The sequence below is a fragment of the Leucoraja erinacea genome, chromosome 8 (genome assembly GCF_028641065.1).
Source record: "Leucoraja erinacea ecotype New England chromosome 8, Leri_hhj_1, whole genome shotgun sequence".
Taxonomy (NCBI): domain Eukaryota; kingdom Metazoa; phylum Chordata; class Chondrichthyes; order Rajiformes; family Rajidae; genus Leucoraja; species Leucoraja erinaceus.
The window spans coordinates 48,001,946-48,016,052 of record NC_073384.1 but is presented as its reverse complement, the minus strand read 5'-3'; the positions used below and the strand labels follow the sequence as shown (position 1 = coordinate 48,016,052).

General features: G+C 41.2%; 1 protein-coding gene across 1 annotated transcript in view; it reads right to left on the bottom strand.

The window, feature by feature from the left end:
* thada (THADA armadillo repeat containing) overlaps positions 1-14,107 on the bottom strand; it is a 334,005-nt gene that overhangs the window by 313,699 nt on the left and 6,199 nt on the right. Inside the window, exons 3-10 of the mRNA XM_055639660.1 lie at positions 13,189-13,319; positions 9,009-9,157; positions 8,028-8,060; positions 7,055-7,103; positions 5,226-5,416; positions 4,912-5,006; positions 2,944-3,167; positions 20-720 (exon numbers count right to left, since the gene is read on the bottom strand). Coding sequence (XP_055495635.1) covers positions 20-720; positions 2,944-3,167; positions 4,912-5,006; positions 5,226-5,416; positions 7,055-7,103; positions 8,028-8,060; positions 9,009-9,157; positions 13,189-13,319 — 1,573 coding nt within the window. The remainder of the gene's footprint in view (positions 1-19; positions 721-2,943; positions 3,168-4,911; positions 5,007-5,225; positions 5,417-7,054; positions 7,104-8,027; positions 8,061-9,008; positions 9,158-13,188; positions 13,320-14,107) is intronic.

Here is a 14,107-nt window from a genome sequence, read left to right as displayed (position 1 = left end):
GTTCATTTCTCTTACTCACCGTTCTTACCAGCCTTGTCAGAAGAGCGAATCTCTTCGATCATATAGGTCAGGCTGTCTGGATTGCACTTCAATAACTTGGGAAGATAGTGGTCAATGATGGCAGTTGTTTGGCTGGACTTCTCGTCACACAAGGCCATGAGAAATGGCAAGACCCAGGTTTTGTGCCACTGTTCAATCCAATTGCTTGATTGGGGTGAAGAATTCAACTGATTCTTATGACCGATGAACATTTTTTCCAATAAATCGGTTGCATATGTTGCTAATGACTGCTCATGCATTATCCCTAAGACTTGTTTAGGAATGGAGTCATCGACGGCTAGTATATAATCAGTACCCAAATATTCTACTAAACAGCTCAGCGAAATATATTTTCCTTTGATGTGCCATTCTAAATCCAGCAAACTCTGTGTCAGATTTAAGAAGAATAAATCTGTCTCTTCAGTTGAACCTTCAATGGTCTTCTGGTGAATCTTTAAAATGTTTTTAAATATAGCTTTAGTCTGATATCTCAATGCATCCAAAGGATGTTCCAAATGTGTCCAAACATATCCTAGCAGTTTCTGAATGAATTCAGAGTTTCCATTCAAGGAATGTTTCAAATGCTGGGAGCAGGAGTCAGATTGGAGAGCATCTAATGCAGATGTTGTCCAAAAACTCAGAGTTCTGGAAACCGACAATGCCATACTGGGTTCCTGTAAACTAAAACAAAAAGACATGAGTGACAACAGGAGAATATGTACATATACAAATAAAATACAGCACACTCATTCACCAAACCCAATCCATACAAGTTGTAATACCTGGCAGGTTCACAGAAGCAAGAAGAAAGCCAGTAATTTTGCAAATAAAGTGTAAGGTCCCGACCCTAAACTTCACCTGTACATTCCTTCCACAGAGCCTGATCCTTCATTAGTAAGGGTGTCAGGGGTTATGGGGAGAAGGCAGGATAATGGGATTGAGAGGGAAAGATAGATCAGCCATGATTGAATGGTAGAGTAGACGTGATGGGACGAATGGCCTAATTCTGCTCCTAGAGCTTATGAATCATAGCCCATTGAATTTTGCTCAAGATTCCAGCATCTGCAGACTCTTGGCTCCAGCCTAATTTTATTACCTGAATACCCAAGTTATATTCCCTCTGTGTCACCTTCAATATCAACAGTAGCTGCTAATGAAAGGATGTGAATATTCTTAGGATTTAGTCTTGTTGGTGATATTTTACTACACTCTTATTATATGGAACACATCTGCAGCTGAAGTAGCAATTATATAATTGAGATTACTGAGCAAGTTTGAGTGTTATGGAATTGTTAACCCGACTTTACAATCTATTTAGACTTCACTTAAAACATGAAATGAAAATCAGCAATAAGATGTCCTGCAGAATTTGACATGAAATTCCAGAGCACGTGTATTTGTTGCCATTTTATGCTCCAGAGTACAATAACATGCAATTTGGTCAGCATTGAATGACTCGAAATGAACAAAGGGCTAACATTTGCACAGCTAAACAAATGCACCATAAATTGTTCACTTTGGTGAGAGTAGAGAAGAAATGCAAGCAATAATACGACAATGATTTGAACCAGAACTACAAACCCCACGGACCAAATTTAACTCCACACCAAGTTGACTGCAGTGTTTTAATAATTCGATTCTTGATTTGAAACACAAATCTGAAGTAAAGTCCCAAATGATTTTTAAATTGGAGATTCAATTTCATTTACACACCGAGATCATTCAGCAGAGGAAGAAAACTTGGAAATGGGACAGGATCTCTTGCAGACAGTTTGACTAGCTGAAATAACCTGTTCTAAGCAAGATTCCGAAGGATAATCGGGCAAGGTGACAAAAATACAACACAAAAATATGTGGACGGATATGGAAGCAACTACTTCAAATTGTAGATGGACACAAAAGGCCAGAGTAACTCAGCTCAGGAATGGGTGGCTTTTCGGGTCGAGACGCTCCAAAACGTCACTGTTCCTTCTCTCCAGAGATGTTGCCTGTCCCGCTGAGTTACTCCAGCTGTCTGCCTATCTTTGGTTTAAACTAACATATGCATTCATTAAAACAAAATTCACTACAACAGTGCACAAAGCTTTAGCATTCCGATTTTTTGGTTCAAATTCTCACTAAATTATGGTCATTAATATTGCAAGTTTCTTTTAAAAAAATGAACCTTCTAAATTTATGTAGTCAGCCAGTATGGTATGAAGTAAAGATGGTGGGGATGGAAGTGTCTCTGAATAACTGCAGCCACAGTTATGCGCTTTCTAATTCAAAGATCTCCCAATGAATAATTTAATAGATCAGTACATGTTGTAATAAAGTCAGCTTGTAGATAATGTTAGAACTTCAGTTTACTTTTTTAGTTTAGAGATACTGCGCGGAAACAGGCCAGTCGGCCCACCAAGTCCACGCCGACCAGCAATCCTCATCCACTAACGCAATCCTAAACACTAGGGACAATTTGCAACTTTTACCTAAGCCAATTAACCCACAAACCTGTACGTCCTTGAAATGTGGGAGGAAACTGGAGCACCAGTCAGGGGTTATGAGGCGAATTGCACTGGGAGGGAAAGATAGATCAGCCATGATTGAATGGCAGAGTAGACTTGATGGGTCGAATGGCTTAATTCTTCATCTATCATGTATGAACCTGGGGAAAACCCATGCAGTTACGGAGAGAACGTACAAACACCATACAGACAAAACACGTAGACAGGATCGAACTCAGGTCATTGGCGCTGTAAGACAGCAACTTTACAACTGCGCCTACCCAACTTCAACCACTCATCTGTATTTTCTAAAGACAGAAAGAGTCAGTACTTCCACAACTTCAATGACAAATTTGTATCAATAACATACTTGAGTACATCTTGCTTAGAGCACAGTACTTCTCGTGGATTGAATGCTTACCAGGTGTTGAGTAACAAGAGAGTGGTTAATATATCTAGCAAGAGTTGGTCACCGCCATCTCTCATGCTCCTACTGCCCCAGTCTAGCATTGTCAACGTTCCTTGGATGAGGAAAAGAACTGCATCATCAGGAGGTGCAGCTCTGTAAAGTCCCCCACAACTCTGAACAAGCCATCCTGGTGCATCATGAACTCTTTTTGTGGAGTTAAAAAGCAGATCGTGAACCTTTTAAAATAAGAAGGTGAACCAGTTAAGATGTACACATTTTATAAATTGTTTAGATAACATTCCAAAACCCACTGAAAAATTACCTCTTGGAAAGGCTGGCTGCTGAAGGAGGACACATCTTCAACCTTTGCCCAGAGGCAGAGAATCAAGAACCAGAGGACATAGGTTTAAAGTGAGGGGTGGGGGGGAAGATTTAATAGGAACCTGAGGGGAACTTTTTCACACACAGAGATGTGGAATCAGTTGCCAGAGGAGGTAGTTGAGGCAGGTTCTATAGCACCATCTAAAATATACTAGAATAAGTGGGACCCGTTGGATCCCATGTTCACACGGGAGGGCTGGTCCCCCAATTGGCATCGTTTTTTTCTAAAATCAATATACAGAACAACAGGAAGTGGTCAAGAACAGACTTTTAGTAATATAGATTTGAACTTAGCTGGGAAAGGCTTAGAGGGATATGGGCCAAATGCAGGCAGGTGGGACTAGTGCAGATGGAGGAATCTTGGTCTGCACAGGTAAGAGCCTATTTCATTGTTGTATCACTATGATTCTAGAAGCTGAAATATTAAATTTTCTTTTCACACAGGTGTGGACTGACTCGTTGAGTGTTTCCAGCATGTTCTGTTTTCACATTAGCAGCAGGTCAGATTTTCTTCTGATTTAAAATAAAAAAATAGTTTTATTGGTGATAGTTAGTGGTTTTGGAAGAGAAGCTTGGACATGGCAACCTACTTCCCCTTCAGCACACTAGCTTCCCAAGGCCATGAAACCTTTCCTCCCAGTGTGTACAATGCTTCCTCTGAAGCATTTGTGAGTCTTAGCAGTAACCTTGAATGACAACTCCCATTCACTCATAAATCAAAAAGCCTATAAAAAAAGCTAAGAGTTCTGTTGCCCTATTCTTTACACTTTGACAATTTCTCACCTATCCTGTGGAATTAAAATTAACAGCACTGTTTCAAACAGGACAAATTGTTACCTAAGGAGCCTTTCTAAAAAACCTCAAATCCCATTTCTGGATTCAATTGGTTTCTTCAAATACTACGCAGGTGCTAAAGGGGGATTTGATTAGACGAATCCTGAAATTTCCTGCCCAACAGCATTGGTGGAGAATCCTCACCAGGAGAATCTCAAATAAGTGACACACATCCACCAGGGGCAACTAGAGATGAACAATAAACGCTGGCCTTGCCTGACCAGTGACACCCAGATCCTGAGAAATACACAAATTTAGGAGGCTAAATTGAAGCCAGATGTAAAATTATTCTGAAGGATCCAATTAAAATTTCAGGGAAATATGCAGTCAAGTGCCACTGGAGACAACGTTTTGATCATTTATGAAAAAATGTACTCTCTATTTTTTCCAAAATCACAAATTTGGAATTCAAATCGCCCTGTGAATTTTCACCCAAAGCCATAAAAATAACATCAATTAATGTTATATGTTAAATGTTGCCAATTATTCTTTAATATTTAACCATCAATGGTACTTGGAATCTGTTTGAGCATCTTACATTAATCTGGTTCTTTCCTTCTCTACAGATACTGCATGGGTTTACTGAATACTTCCAGTATTTTTTTTGGTTTTAGTTTCAGACACTCGTAGCAGTTTGCTTTTGTGTTTTGTTGGTCTCATAACAGGTTAAATATTTCTAGCACTGCGTCTCAGGCAAAAGAAAAATGGAATTAATGATAATTAACTTGAATGAATGCTCTCGCTCTGGAGAATAGTGCCACTCACCAACTTTGGTAACAATTCATCACGTTCCACAATAGTCTTGATAAACAGTAGCACAGCCATCCCAGCCGAACTCTGAACGTTCTGTAAGAAATTTCCTGAAGTGCAGAAGAAACACAAATAATACATTTGTTTCCCAAACCAATTTCAGTAAGATCAGATGTCATTTTAAACTTAGAAATTAAGAGGATGAGAAGGGTTAGTATAAAGAAAACATGCAATTTGCCTGCAATGTCAAAGATTATCTTCTGCACTCAATTAATAAACACATTAGCCACTGCCTTGCATGGAACAACATTTGTTTCTGATAAACTTACCATCGATGATTATATCAGTAAAGGATGCAAGTAGCCCACACATGCATTCACAGAGAGCTGGATCAGGATTTTTACAGAAAATGCCATGTATTTTGCCTTGAACTTTCTGAACAAGGACCATAGACGTTTTTAAGGCTAGCAGCAAATCGTACATCAGCTTGTTCTGCAGAATGTGTTGCCCACCAAGGCTCCTAAAGCAAAGTTACAATTTTAGGTTTAGGGTAAGGTCTCTTATTGTCACGCGTACCAAGGTACAGTGAAAAGCTTTGTGTTGCATACTATCCAAACAGATCAGATAATATTGTACATAAATACAATCCAGTCAAACTCAAGTGTAATCGGTAGAACAAAGGAGAAGAGAGAGTGTATAATATAGTCCTCAGCATTGTTGAGCATCAGTTCCATTCTATATGAAAGTGCACTTTTTTGAGAATAATTTAGTTTAGAGATACAGGGTAGAAACAGGCCCTTCGGCTGACTGATTCCGCACCAACCAGCGATCACCCCACACACTAACACTATCCTACATACACTAGGAACAATTTACAATTTTTACCAAAGCCAATTAACTTATAAGCCTGTACGTCTTTGGACTGCGGGAGGAAACCGGACCACACGGAGGAAACCCACGTAGACACAGGGAAACTGTACAAATTCCGTACATACACCACCCATAGTCAGGATTGAACCTGGGTCTCTAGCGCTGTAAGGCAGAACTCAACCGCCGCGCCACTGTGCTAATGTGCTAACTTTTTAAGCAAAGGACATTAATTTAATAAAGTCTGCAAAAGCGGTTCCATGGAATAATGAACCAAAGGCTAAATTTACAGCTCCTCGCACGATTGTATCAGAAATTAGAATGGTAAAAGAAAGGAAACGTGATTCTAAATTAAACCACCTTACGCAAATGCGATATATTTAAAAAATGCTCATGTCATTCAATATTTGACCTTTAATAGATGTGCAATACTGGCAATGTTTTGTTTTAGATAAAAATATATGAAGCAAATGACAGGCCCGCCAATAAACATGGAACATGAAAAACCAACAGAATAATTTGAATCAACAGAATAAAACCACAGAACAGAATGTGCAAACCTGTGAAACTATAATCTTGATTTTCTGTATAGAGACAACATAAATACAGGTCCACCACCGATTTTACTGGCAACTGGAGGCCCTCCTTTAATCCGGCCAAAATTACAAGAGTCACCTTGAAATCGCCACCCCCCACCCCCTCGGAAGTCCCCCCAAAAATGTGATTCCTCGGCCATGTGAGGCTGCCGATATTGACCTCATCAGCACTTCCATGCCGATCCATGGGTTGAATTTGTCCTCTGCGGCCAGTGCTCTGGAACTCTGGCCTGGCCGGAGCCAGCAGGTTTATTCCCATTGCCGACTCTGATTTTGCGGACCATTATCTTGGTTCCCTGGCAGCCCAGGTGGACTGGTCCAGAAGTGTTGGACTCCTCCCGGAGGCTGTGACTTCTGATGGCCTGCTAAAACAGATGGCTCTGGAACCAAGGATGCCAGAAAAATCGGTGGTGGGCCTGCACTGAACATTCACCGGCACACAGCCTTGTACAATATATTTAGCGATTCGAGTTGGACTATTATTGCAGCATGAAACATGGAACTTCACACTACTAAATACATTTAATTTGAAGGCAGCATCCAAAGTGAGTGTAGCATGCAAGTATTTTATCAATCAGTTCTATAATTTTACAATCCAAAATCACAGACAAAGCAGACTTTTGACTAACACTCAGAATAAGCTAAACCACCTTTAAAATAATTATTTAGCACAACCTTAATTTTAACCAACTCACTTATTTTGCAACTTGAAGTCGAGCAGTGCTGTTTGCAGAAACTGAAGGACTGAAAAGAAGAGATAGTTACTGCTGCAATCTCACGTTACCTCAATTTCTAAAATAACCAAAAATCAGTCAAATTTCTGCTTTTTGACCGTTTCTCCACCGGGATTTAGGAAGAAGTTAACTTTTGTGATTATTTTAAAATTCAATGCATAGCCACTTAACAAACCCACAGCTTAAAAAAGAATGCTCGTTGCTTCTCCCTGTTGATCTAACAAAACATTTTTTTATTAATTTATCGGGGGATTCAAAATGATTCTTAGAACAGAAAACTACAGCACAGGAACAGGCCCTTTGTCCTACAATGTCTGTGCCGAACATGATGCCAAGTTGAACTAATCTCATCTGCTGGCACCCCTCTGATCCATATCTCTCCATTGCCTGCATATCCATGTGCATATCTAAAAGCCCCTTCACTGCCATTACCGTATCTGCCGTCACCACCCCTCCTGGGAGTACTTTCCAGGCACCCACTGCCCTCATTAAAAAAAAATTGCCACAACACTTCTTGGTTGCATTTGAAAATATTTTGGCTGTCTTGTGGTCTGTGAGCCAAGAAGCTTTTAAACACAGTATGACAAAACTGGCAACAAGTGGAAGAGTTATTCTTTTAAAACTGGGTGGATGGATTTGGCAAAACCAGCAAATGTCAAGGGAATGTAGGAACCATTTTTCTACCCCAAGCCTGCAGAGGAATAATTCTGAACAAGTTAAACCTCAAATGGGGCAGGACGTTACATGGTTTTTATGTTTTTAGTTGTGCTATCAAACACACAGTGACAAATATAATTAGATTAATGCATTTAGAAACTCAAAATTAAAATTCACACTGATGTTGCACACAGTGAAACTAAACTAACTGCAGGACTCAGAAGAATAATTGTAACAAAAATAAAAGACATGCCCAAGAGAGTAAAGTAGAACCTACCCTCCAGATATATCACCTGCATGCATTTTTCACCTGCAAACAAAACCAAATTAAAATGGTTACCATTAAAAATGCATCCGAATTAGAAAAATAATCAAATCTTATGCAGTTTTCTCTACCTTCCTATCCTGAATACCAAATCTAAAGCATGCCAAATCTACAGCGCACTATGCCTCCTTTAATTTTCAGATTTTTAAAGCCAGTTTGATTACCCGCAAGGACTTTCCAATAAAACAAATATTAGAAAATTCTTACTGCTATTAGAAACTAGAGGTGATGGGGTGACCAATTTAAAATTACCATCACAAGGATAAAAGGTGGGGTAAGAAAATGTCCTCAACACAGGTATTTAAAGCATGAATTGCTTCATTAGTGAGTGTCACTAGTACTGACGTTATTAATTTATTGAACTTTTGTCTATTATATATTATCTATGTGAATTGTGTTTACAGGCCTGTTATGCTGCTGCAAGTAATAATTTCATTGTTTGCTGCCGTTACATATGACAATTAAACTCTATTGACTCTCCTGACTGAATCAAATCCCAGTGCAATTTTAACTGAGGAAAATGAATACATATTTGAATTAGGGCTATAATGAGAATGGAGGATTGAAGAATGAGATTAGGATTGAGATTAAGCAAAATGAACATTAAAAAAAAAAATTTAACTCTCCTTTTGGGCTGTAAACTTTCACAGATACGTAAAATTAGCCGAATCCCCTCCACTCCAGAACAATGCAAGATGGAAGAAGGATGTGCACTTTAAAGTGCAATCTGAATATGAAATTAATCTGGTGTAAAATAATAGTGTAAGGGGTTATGGGGAGAAGGCAGGAGAATGGGGTTGAGACAGAAAGATAGATCAGCCATGGTTGAATGGCGGAGTAGTCTTGATGGGCCGAATGGCATAATTCTGCTGCTAGAACATGAATTTATGAATGAATGAAATCAGTCAAGGTTATGCCATTGACCAATCTTACCCAGACTAAAATTCTCCATGCAGGCTGCAATGGAGTCAATCGTCTTCCTAATGTGGGATTTCTCCACCGTTAACATTTCCTTCCTCAGGCAACTGACGAGGCAACCAACCACTTCTTCCTCCAGGTTTTCAGGAACACAGCCCAGAGTACTGCAAAAGAACACGAGTGTACTGTATGAATGAAATCTTTTGTGCAAACACATTAAAAAATAAGCATCTTGGTGTGGGCGTACTTCATTTTTAAATATTTAAATACAGTACAAGAGCCACTCTATGTTTAAGCCACCAGACCACAAATGCAGTTTAACTAAGCCCAATATAGATATTTGGCATACAACAGTTACCTAAACTTGCAAAGAGCGGATTAGAAAGTTAAATGAGGTGAATTTTACCATTTAGAGATCTCATTGAAACATATAAGATTGTTAAGGGCTTAGACATGCTAGAGGCAGGAAACATGTTCCCGATGTTGGGGGAGTCCAGAACCAGGGGCCACAGTTTAAGAATAAGGGGTAAGCCATTTAGAACGGAGCAAGGAAAGACTTTTACTCACAGAGAGTTGTGAGTGTGGAATTCTCTGCTTCAGAGGGCGGTGGAGGCAGGTTCTCTGGATACTTTCAAGAGAGAGTTAGATAGGGCCCTTAATGATAGCGGAGTCAGGGGATATGGGGAGAAGGCAGGAACGGGGTACTGATTGGGAATGATCACATTGAATGGTTGTGCTGGCTCAGAGAGCCGAATGGCCTATTCCTGCACCTATTGTCTATTGTCAGGATTGAACCAGGGTCTCTGGCACTGAGGCAGTTCTACCAACTGCGCCACTGTGCCGTCCATTGTCATATTTTCATAAGAAATAGAAGTAGTAGGCCACTCATGTCTACTCTGCCATCCCACAGGATATGCTTGCTCTTTCACCTCAACAACCATTGATTCCTTTATCCATTATTGTTTTGAATATAGTCAGTAACATTCTTTGTGATTACATTAATGTGCTGGGCTCAGGGTAGATTTTACTGACTATTGCTGCAAGGTTAATGGGTCACTGTCTTCCCTTAAATATTGACGTTATGTTTAACACCTTGTACTCTGTGGGAATCATTCAGGAGTTTGTGGAACTTTGCAAGATGACAATGTGTTTTCTAAAAGCTTTGGGGTGTAGGTTATCAGGTCCTGGAGAAATAGTGGCTTTCATGCCCATTATCATTTTATACTTGTGCAATCTTTTTCTACGTCTTCGTTCACTCGAAGCCTGCAGTGCTCCACTATTTCTAAGAGGTTTTATGAGTTTTCTGCCACCAGATTCCACAATTGACCATGCACTCTGACCATATGGTCCCCCTGTCTCTTCACTCAAGTCCAAGGATGCAAACTTAAATTGTTATGGAGGGGAAGCAGTTTAGCTATTCCCTGCCTCTCCCACCTGCTACACGTGCCCATAGTAGCAGGGTCTGAAGGAATACAAAGACAAGCAGCAGTCATCTTAAACCTAGTCTCATACATCCTTATCTACAACATACAAAGAGCACATAGACTTCTCTGTGTGAACATCCATCAGATGCCATTTTTCCTCTTGTCGCCAGACCCTAACACACGATTTTCGCTAAGAATAAGCGGTTAGCCATTTAGAACGGAGATGAGGAAATACTTTTTCACACAAGAGAGTTGTGAGTCTGTGAAATTCTCTGCCTCAGAGGGAGGTGGAGTGGTTCTCTGGATGCTTTCAAGAGAGAGTTAGATAGAGCTTAAAGATGGCAGAGACAGGGGATATGGGGAGAAGGAAGGAATGGGGATGATCATTAGCCATGATCACATTGAATGGCGGTGCTGGCTCGAAGGGTCGAATGGTCTACTCCTGTACCTATTGTCTATTTTCAATTGCTACCTCTTCTCCTCATGCCACATCCGACCTTAACCAAAGGTCCCAAAACCTACGCCCCTCAAACCACTTCTATTAAATTAAGACCATAACACTTGCCTCTCTAGATCCTTTTTTTTAACAATATTAGAAACATAGACATAGAAACAAAGAAAATAGGTGCCAGAGTAGGCCATTCGGCCCTTCGAACCAGCACCCTCATTCAATGTGATCATGGATGATCATCTAGAATCAGTACCCTGTTCCTGCTTTCTCCCCATATCCCTTGATTCCTTTAGCCCTAAGAGCTATATCTAACTCTTTCTTGAATCCATCCAGTGAATTGGCCTCCACTGCCTTCAGTGGCAGAGAATTCCAAAGATTCGCATTCTCTGGCTGCATCAGTTATCCTCATCTCAGTCCTAAATGACCTACCCCTTATTATTAAAATGTGACCACTGGCTCTGGACTCCCCCAATATGGGGACCATTTTTCCTGCATCTAGCCTTAATTCCTTAAGAATTTTATGTTTCTATAAGATCCCCTCTCGTCCTTCCAAATTCCAGTGAATATAAGCCCAGTTGATCCATTCTATCACATGTCAGTCCCGCCATGCCAAGAATTAACCTGGTGAACTTACGCCACACTCCCTCAATAGCAAGAATGTCCTTCCTCAAATTAGGAGACCAAATTGCATAAATACTCCAAGGCCCTGTCCATCTGCAGTAGGACCTCCTTTTACTCACGTCCTCTCGCTATGAAGATGATATTGTCAACAATTTCACCTTCTTGAGTGTTGTCCCATTCTCCACAAAGATGCCATTGTTACTTCTTTCCTCAGCGGCCAACCTCTGGCTCATCCATCCTTGTGCACCACCACCATATCATGGAGAGTTTGGTAAAGAAGGCATAAGGTATGCCTGCCTTCAACGTTCAGGGCATTGAGCGTAAGTGACTGGAAGTCATGTCCTCTAGTATTTGATTTTTCTATCTTAGGTATGGGAAAGATTCTGACTGTCTATCCTATCTATGCCTCTCAAAATTGTGTGTGCTTCCATCTGGTCTCCCTTGCAATCTCATGCATTCCAGAGAAAATTTCTCCCTGCAGCTAATATTCCCTAATCCAAGCATCATTCTGGTAAAACTCCTCAGCACTCTTTCCAAAGCCACCAAAAGCATCCTACAGCTGTCAGAGGTTATAGTCAAGACTTTGCTTGTTCTTTTTGACATGATACTCCAAAAGGTAGTGGCCAGTAACCAAAAAGTCCTATTAAAAAAAAATCTGAATCTGCATTAGAACATGACTTCAACACAAGATTCAGCTCCCAATATGCAATCACCCAGACCTATGAAAGCACATCATCCATCGGCCTCTCTAAGTTCCACTGTCGTACAGTCTCCACCACCACACCCAGCAGACATTCCAGACTCTCTCTGGGGAGATTACGGAACTTTGCATTCCTTCAAGATGTCCTCTAGTATTTGGGTTTTATCTTAAACAAAGATTCTGAGCAGATGAGAGAAGTTCACAATTGAAATATTCCCTAATTGCGAGGAGAAAATCTCGGCAGCTAATATTCCCTAATCCAAGCATCATTCTGGTAAAACTCCTCGGCACTCTTTCCAAAGCCTCCACATCCTACCTGTCATGGGGCAACAAGACTGCACATGATACTCCAATATGGCCTAACTAAAGTCCTATAAAGCTGCATCATTACTTCCTGATTCTTATATTCAACACCAGACCTATGAAAGCAAGCATCCATCGGCCTTCGTTCCCACACAAGACATGGTAGCAGAGATACTAATGGGATGACAATAAACAAAAAAATCATTTTTCATTCAATATTTTACACTCCTTAGTAAAATAGACAAACAACTAATTTTCCCCCACCACCAACCCTTTGATTTATCCCATACCTTAGTTTGGAGATATATAGCATAAAAATAAGCCCTTCAGCCATCCACACTGACCTTCGATCACCTGCTTACACTTGTCCTGTTATCGCACCTCATCCACTCCCTACACATTAAGGGCAATTTTGCAGCAGCCAATTAACCTACAAACCCACACATCTTTGGGATGTGAAAGGAAACTAGAGCACCCAAAGGAAACCCACGCAGCATAGGGAGAACGTACAAACTCCACGCAGACAGCACCCAAGGTCAGGATCATACCTGGATCACTGGCGCGTGAAGCAGCAGCTCTACCGTGTGTTACTGTACTGCAGCTGATTGTGCATTCTTCCCCATGGACACCAAACTATTAGCAGAACTATGAAGCAACTTCAAGCACATAAAGGGCCAAAAAAAGACTGTGGGTTACCTTACTGTTGCTCTTTTCAAGGGGCTTTTTGATTCCAGACCCCAATAAATTGCAACCAGTATTTCCATACAGCTGTCAGTTTGTGAATTATGAACAGAGTTTGTGTCTAGCTTTCGCAACAAAGAACCAATCTGAAATTTAAAGATGAAGAAAGATTTACAGAAGTCATAGATAAAATGAACTGAAGTTGGTAAATCGCATTGAACACTGGCAAGGGCAATACAATTACTCAGCAGATCAGGCTGCATTTATGTGTGTTTTAATGTCTCTCGGTGTGTCTTGTGTGGGGATGGTGAGGGGGGGGTAAGGGGGGAACCGCTTTTGGTCGCCTCCTCCACGGAGAGGCGACCTTTTCCATGTCGCCTCCCTCATGGCCTAACAACAAGGATTGGTGCAGCATTTCCCGGAGACGGGCCCGGAGCTTCAGCAGTGGGTGCAGCATGAACTTTTCATCGAGGAGAGATTCCAGCTGCCGCGGCGTCCGGAGCCTGGTTGGGGAACCCGGAGGAAAAGAGCTCCGACCGTCGGCCCACATCATCTAGAAGCCGTGGACTGCAGTGCTACTAACCATGGGCGCGGCGGGGACTTACTTATTTACCATCCGGAGCGGGATCCCTCGCCAGGAATCCCTGGAGTAGAGCTCCGACCGCCGGCCTGCGGCCTACGTCATCTTCAAGCCGCGGTCTCCAGTAGGGAAGCACCGATTCGGGACTTACCTTGCCTGTATATCTGGCCGCCCGCAGCAGCGACTGCGGATGTTTATGGTCCCGACCACGGGGAAAAATGGAGGAGGACTGACTAAACTTTGTGCTTCCATCACAGTGAAGAACGCTGTGGTGGATCTTTGTGTTAAAAAAAAATTATTGTGTATTGTGTTATTGTACCGCTGCTGGCAAATTCATTTCACTGCATTTCATTG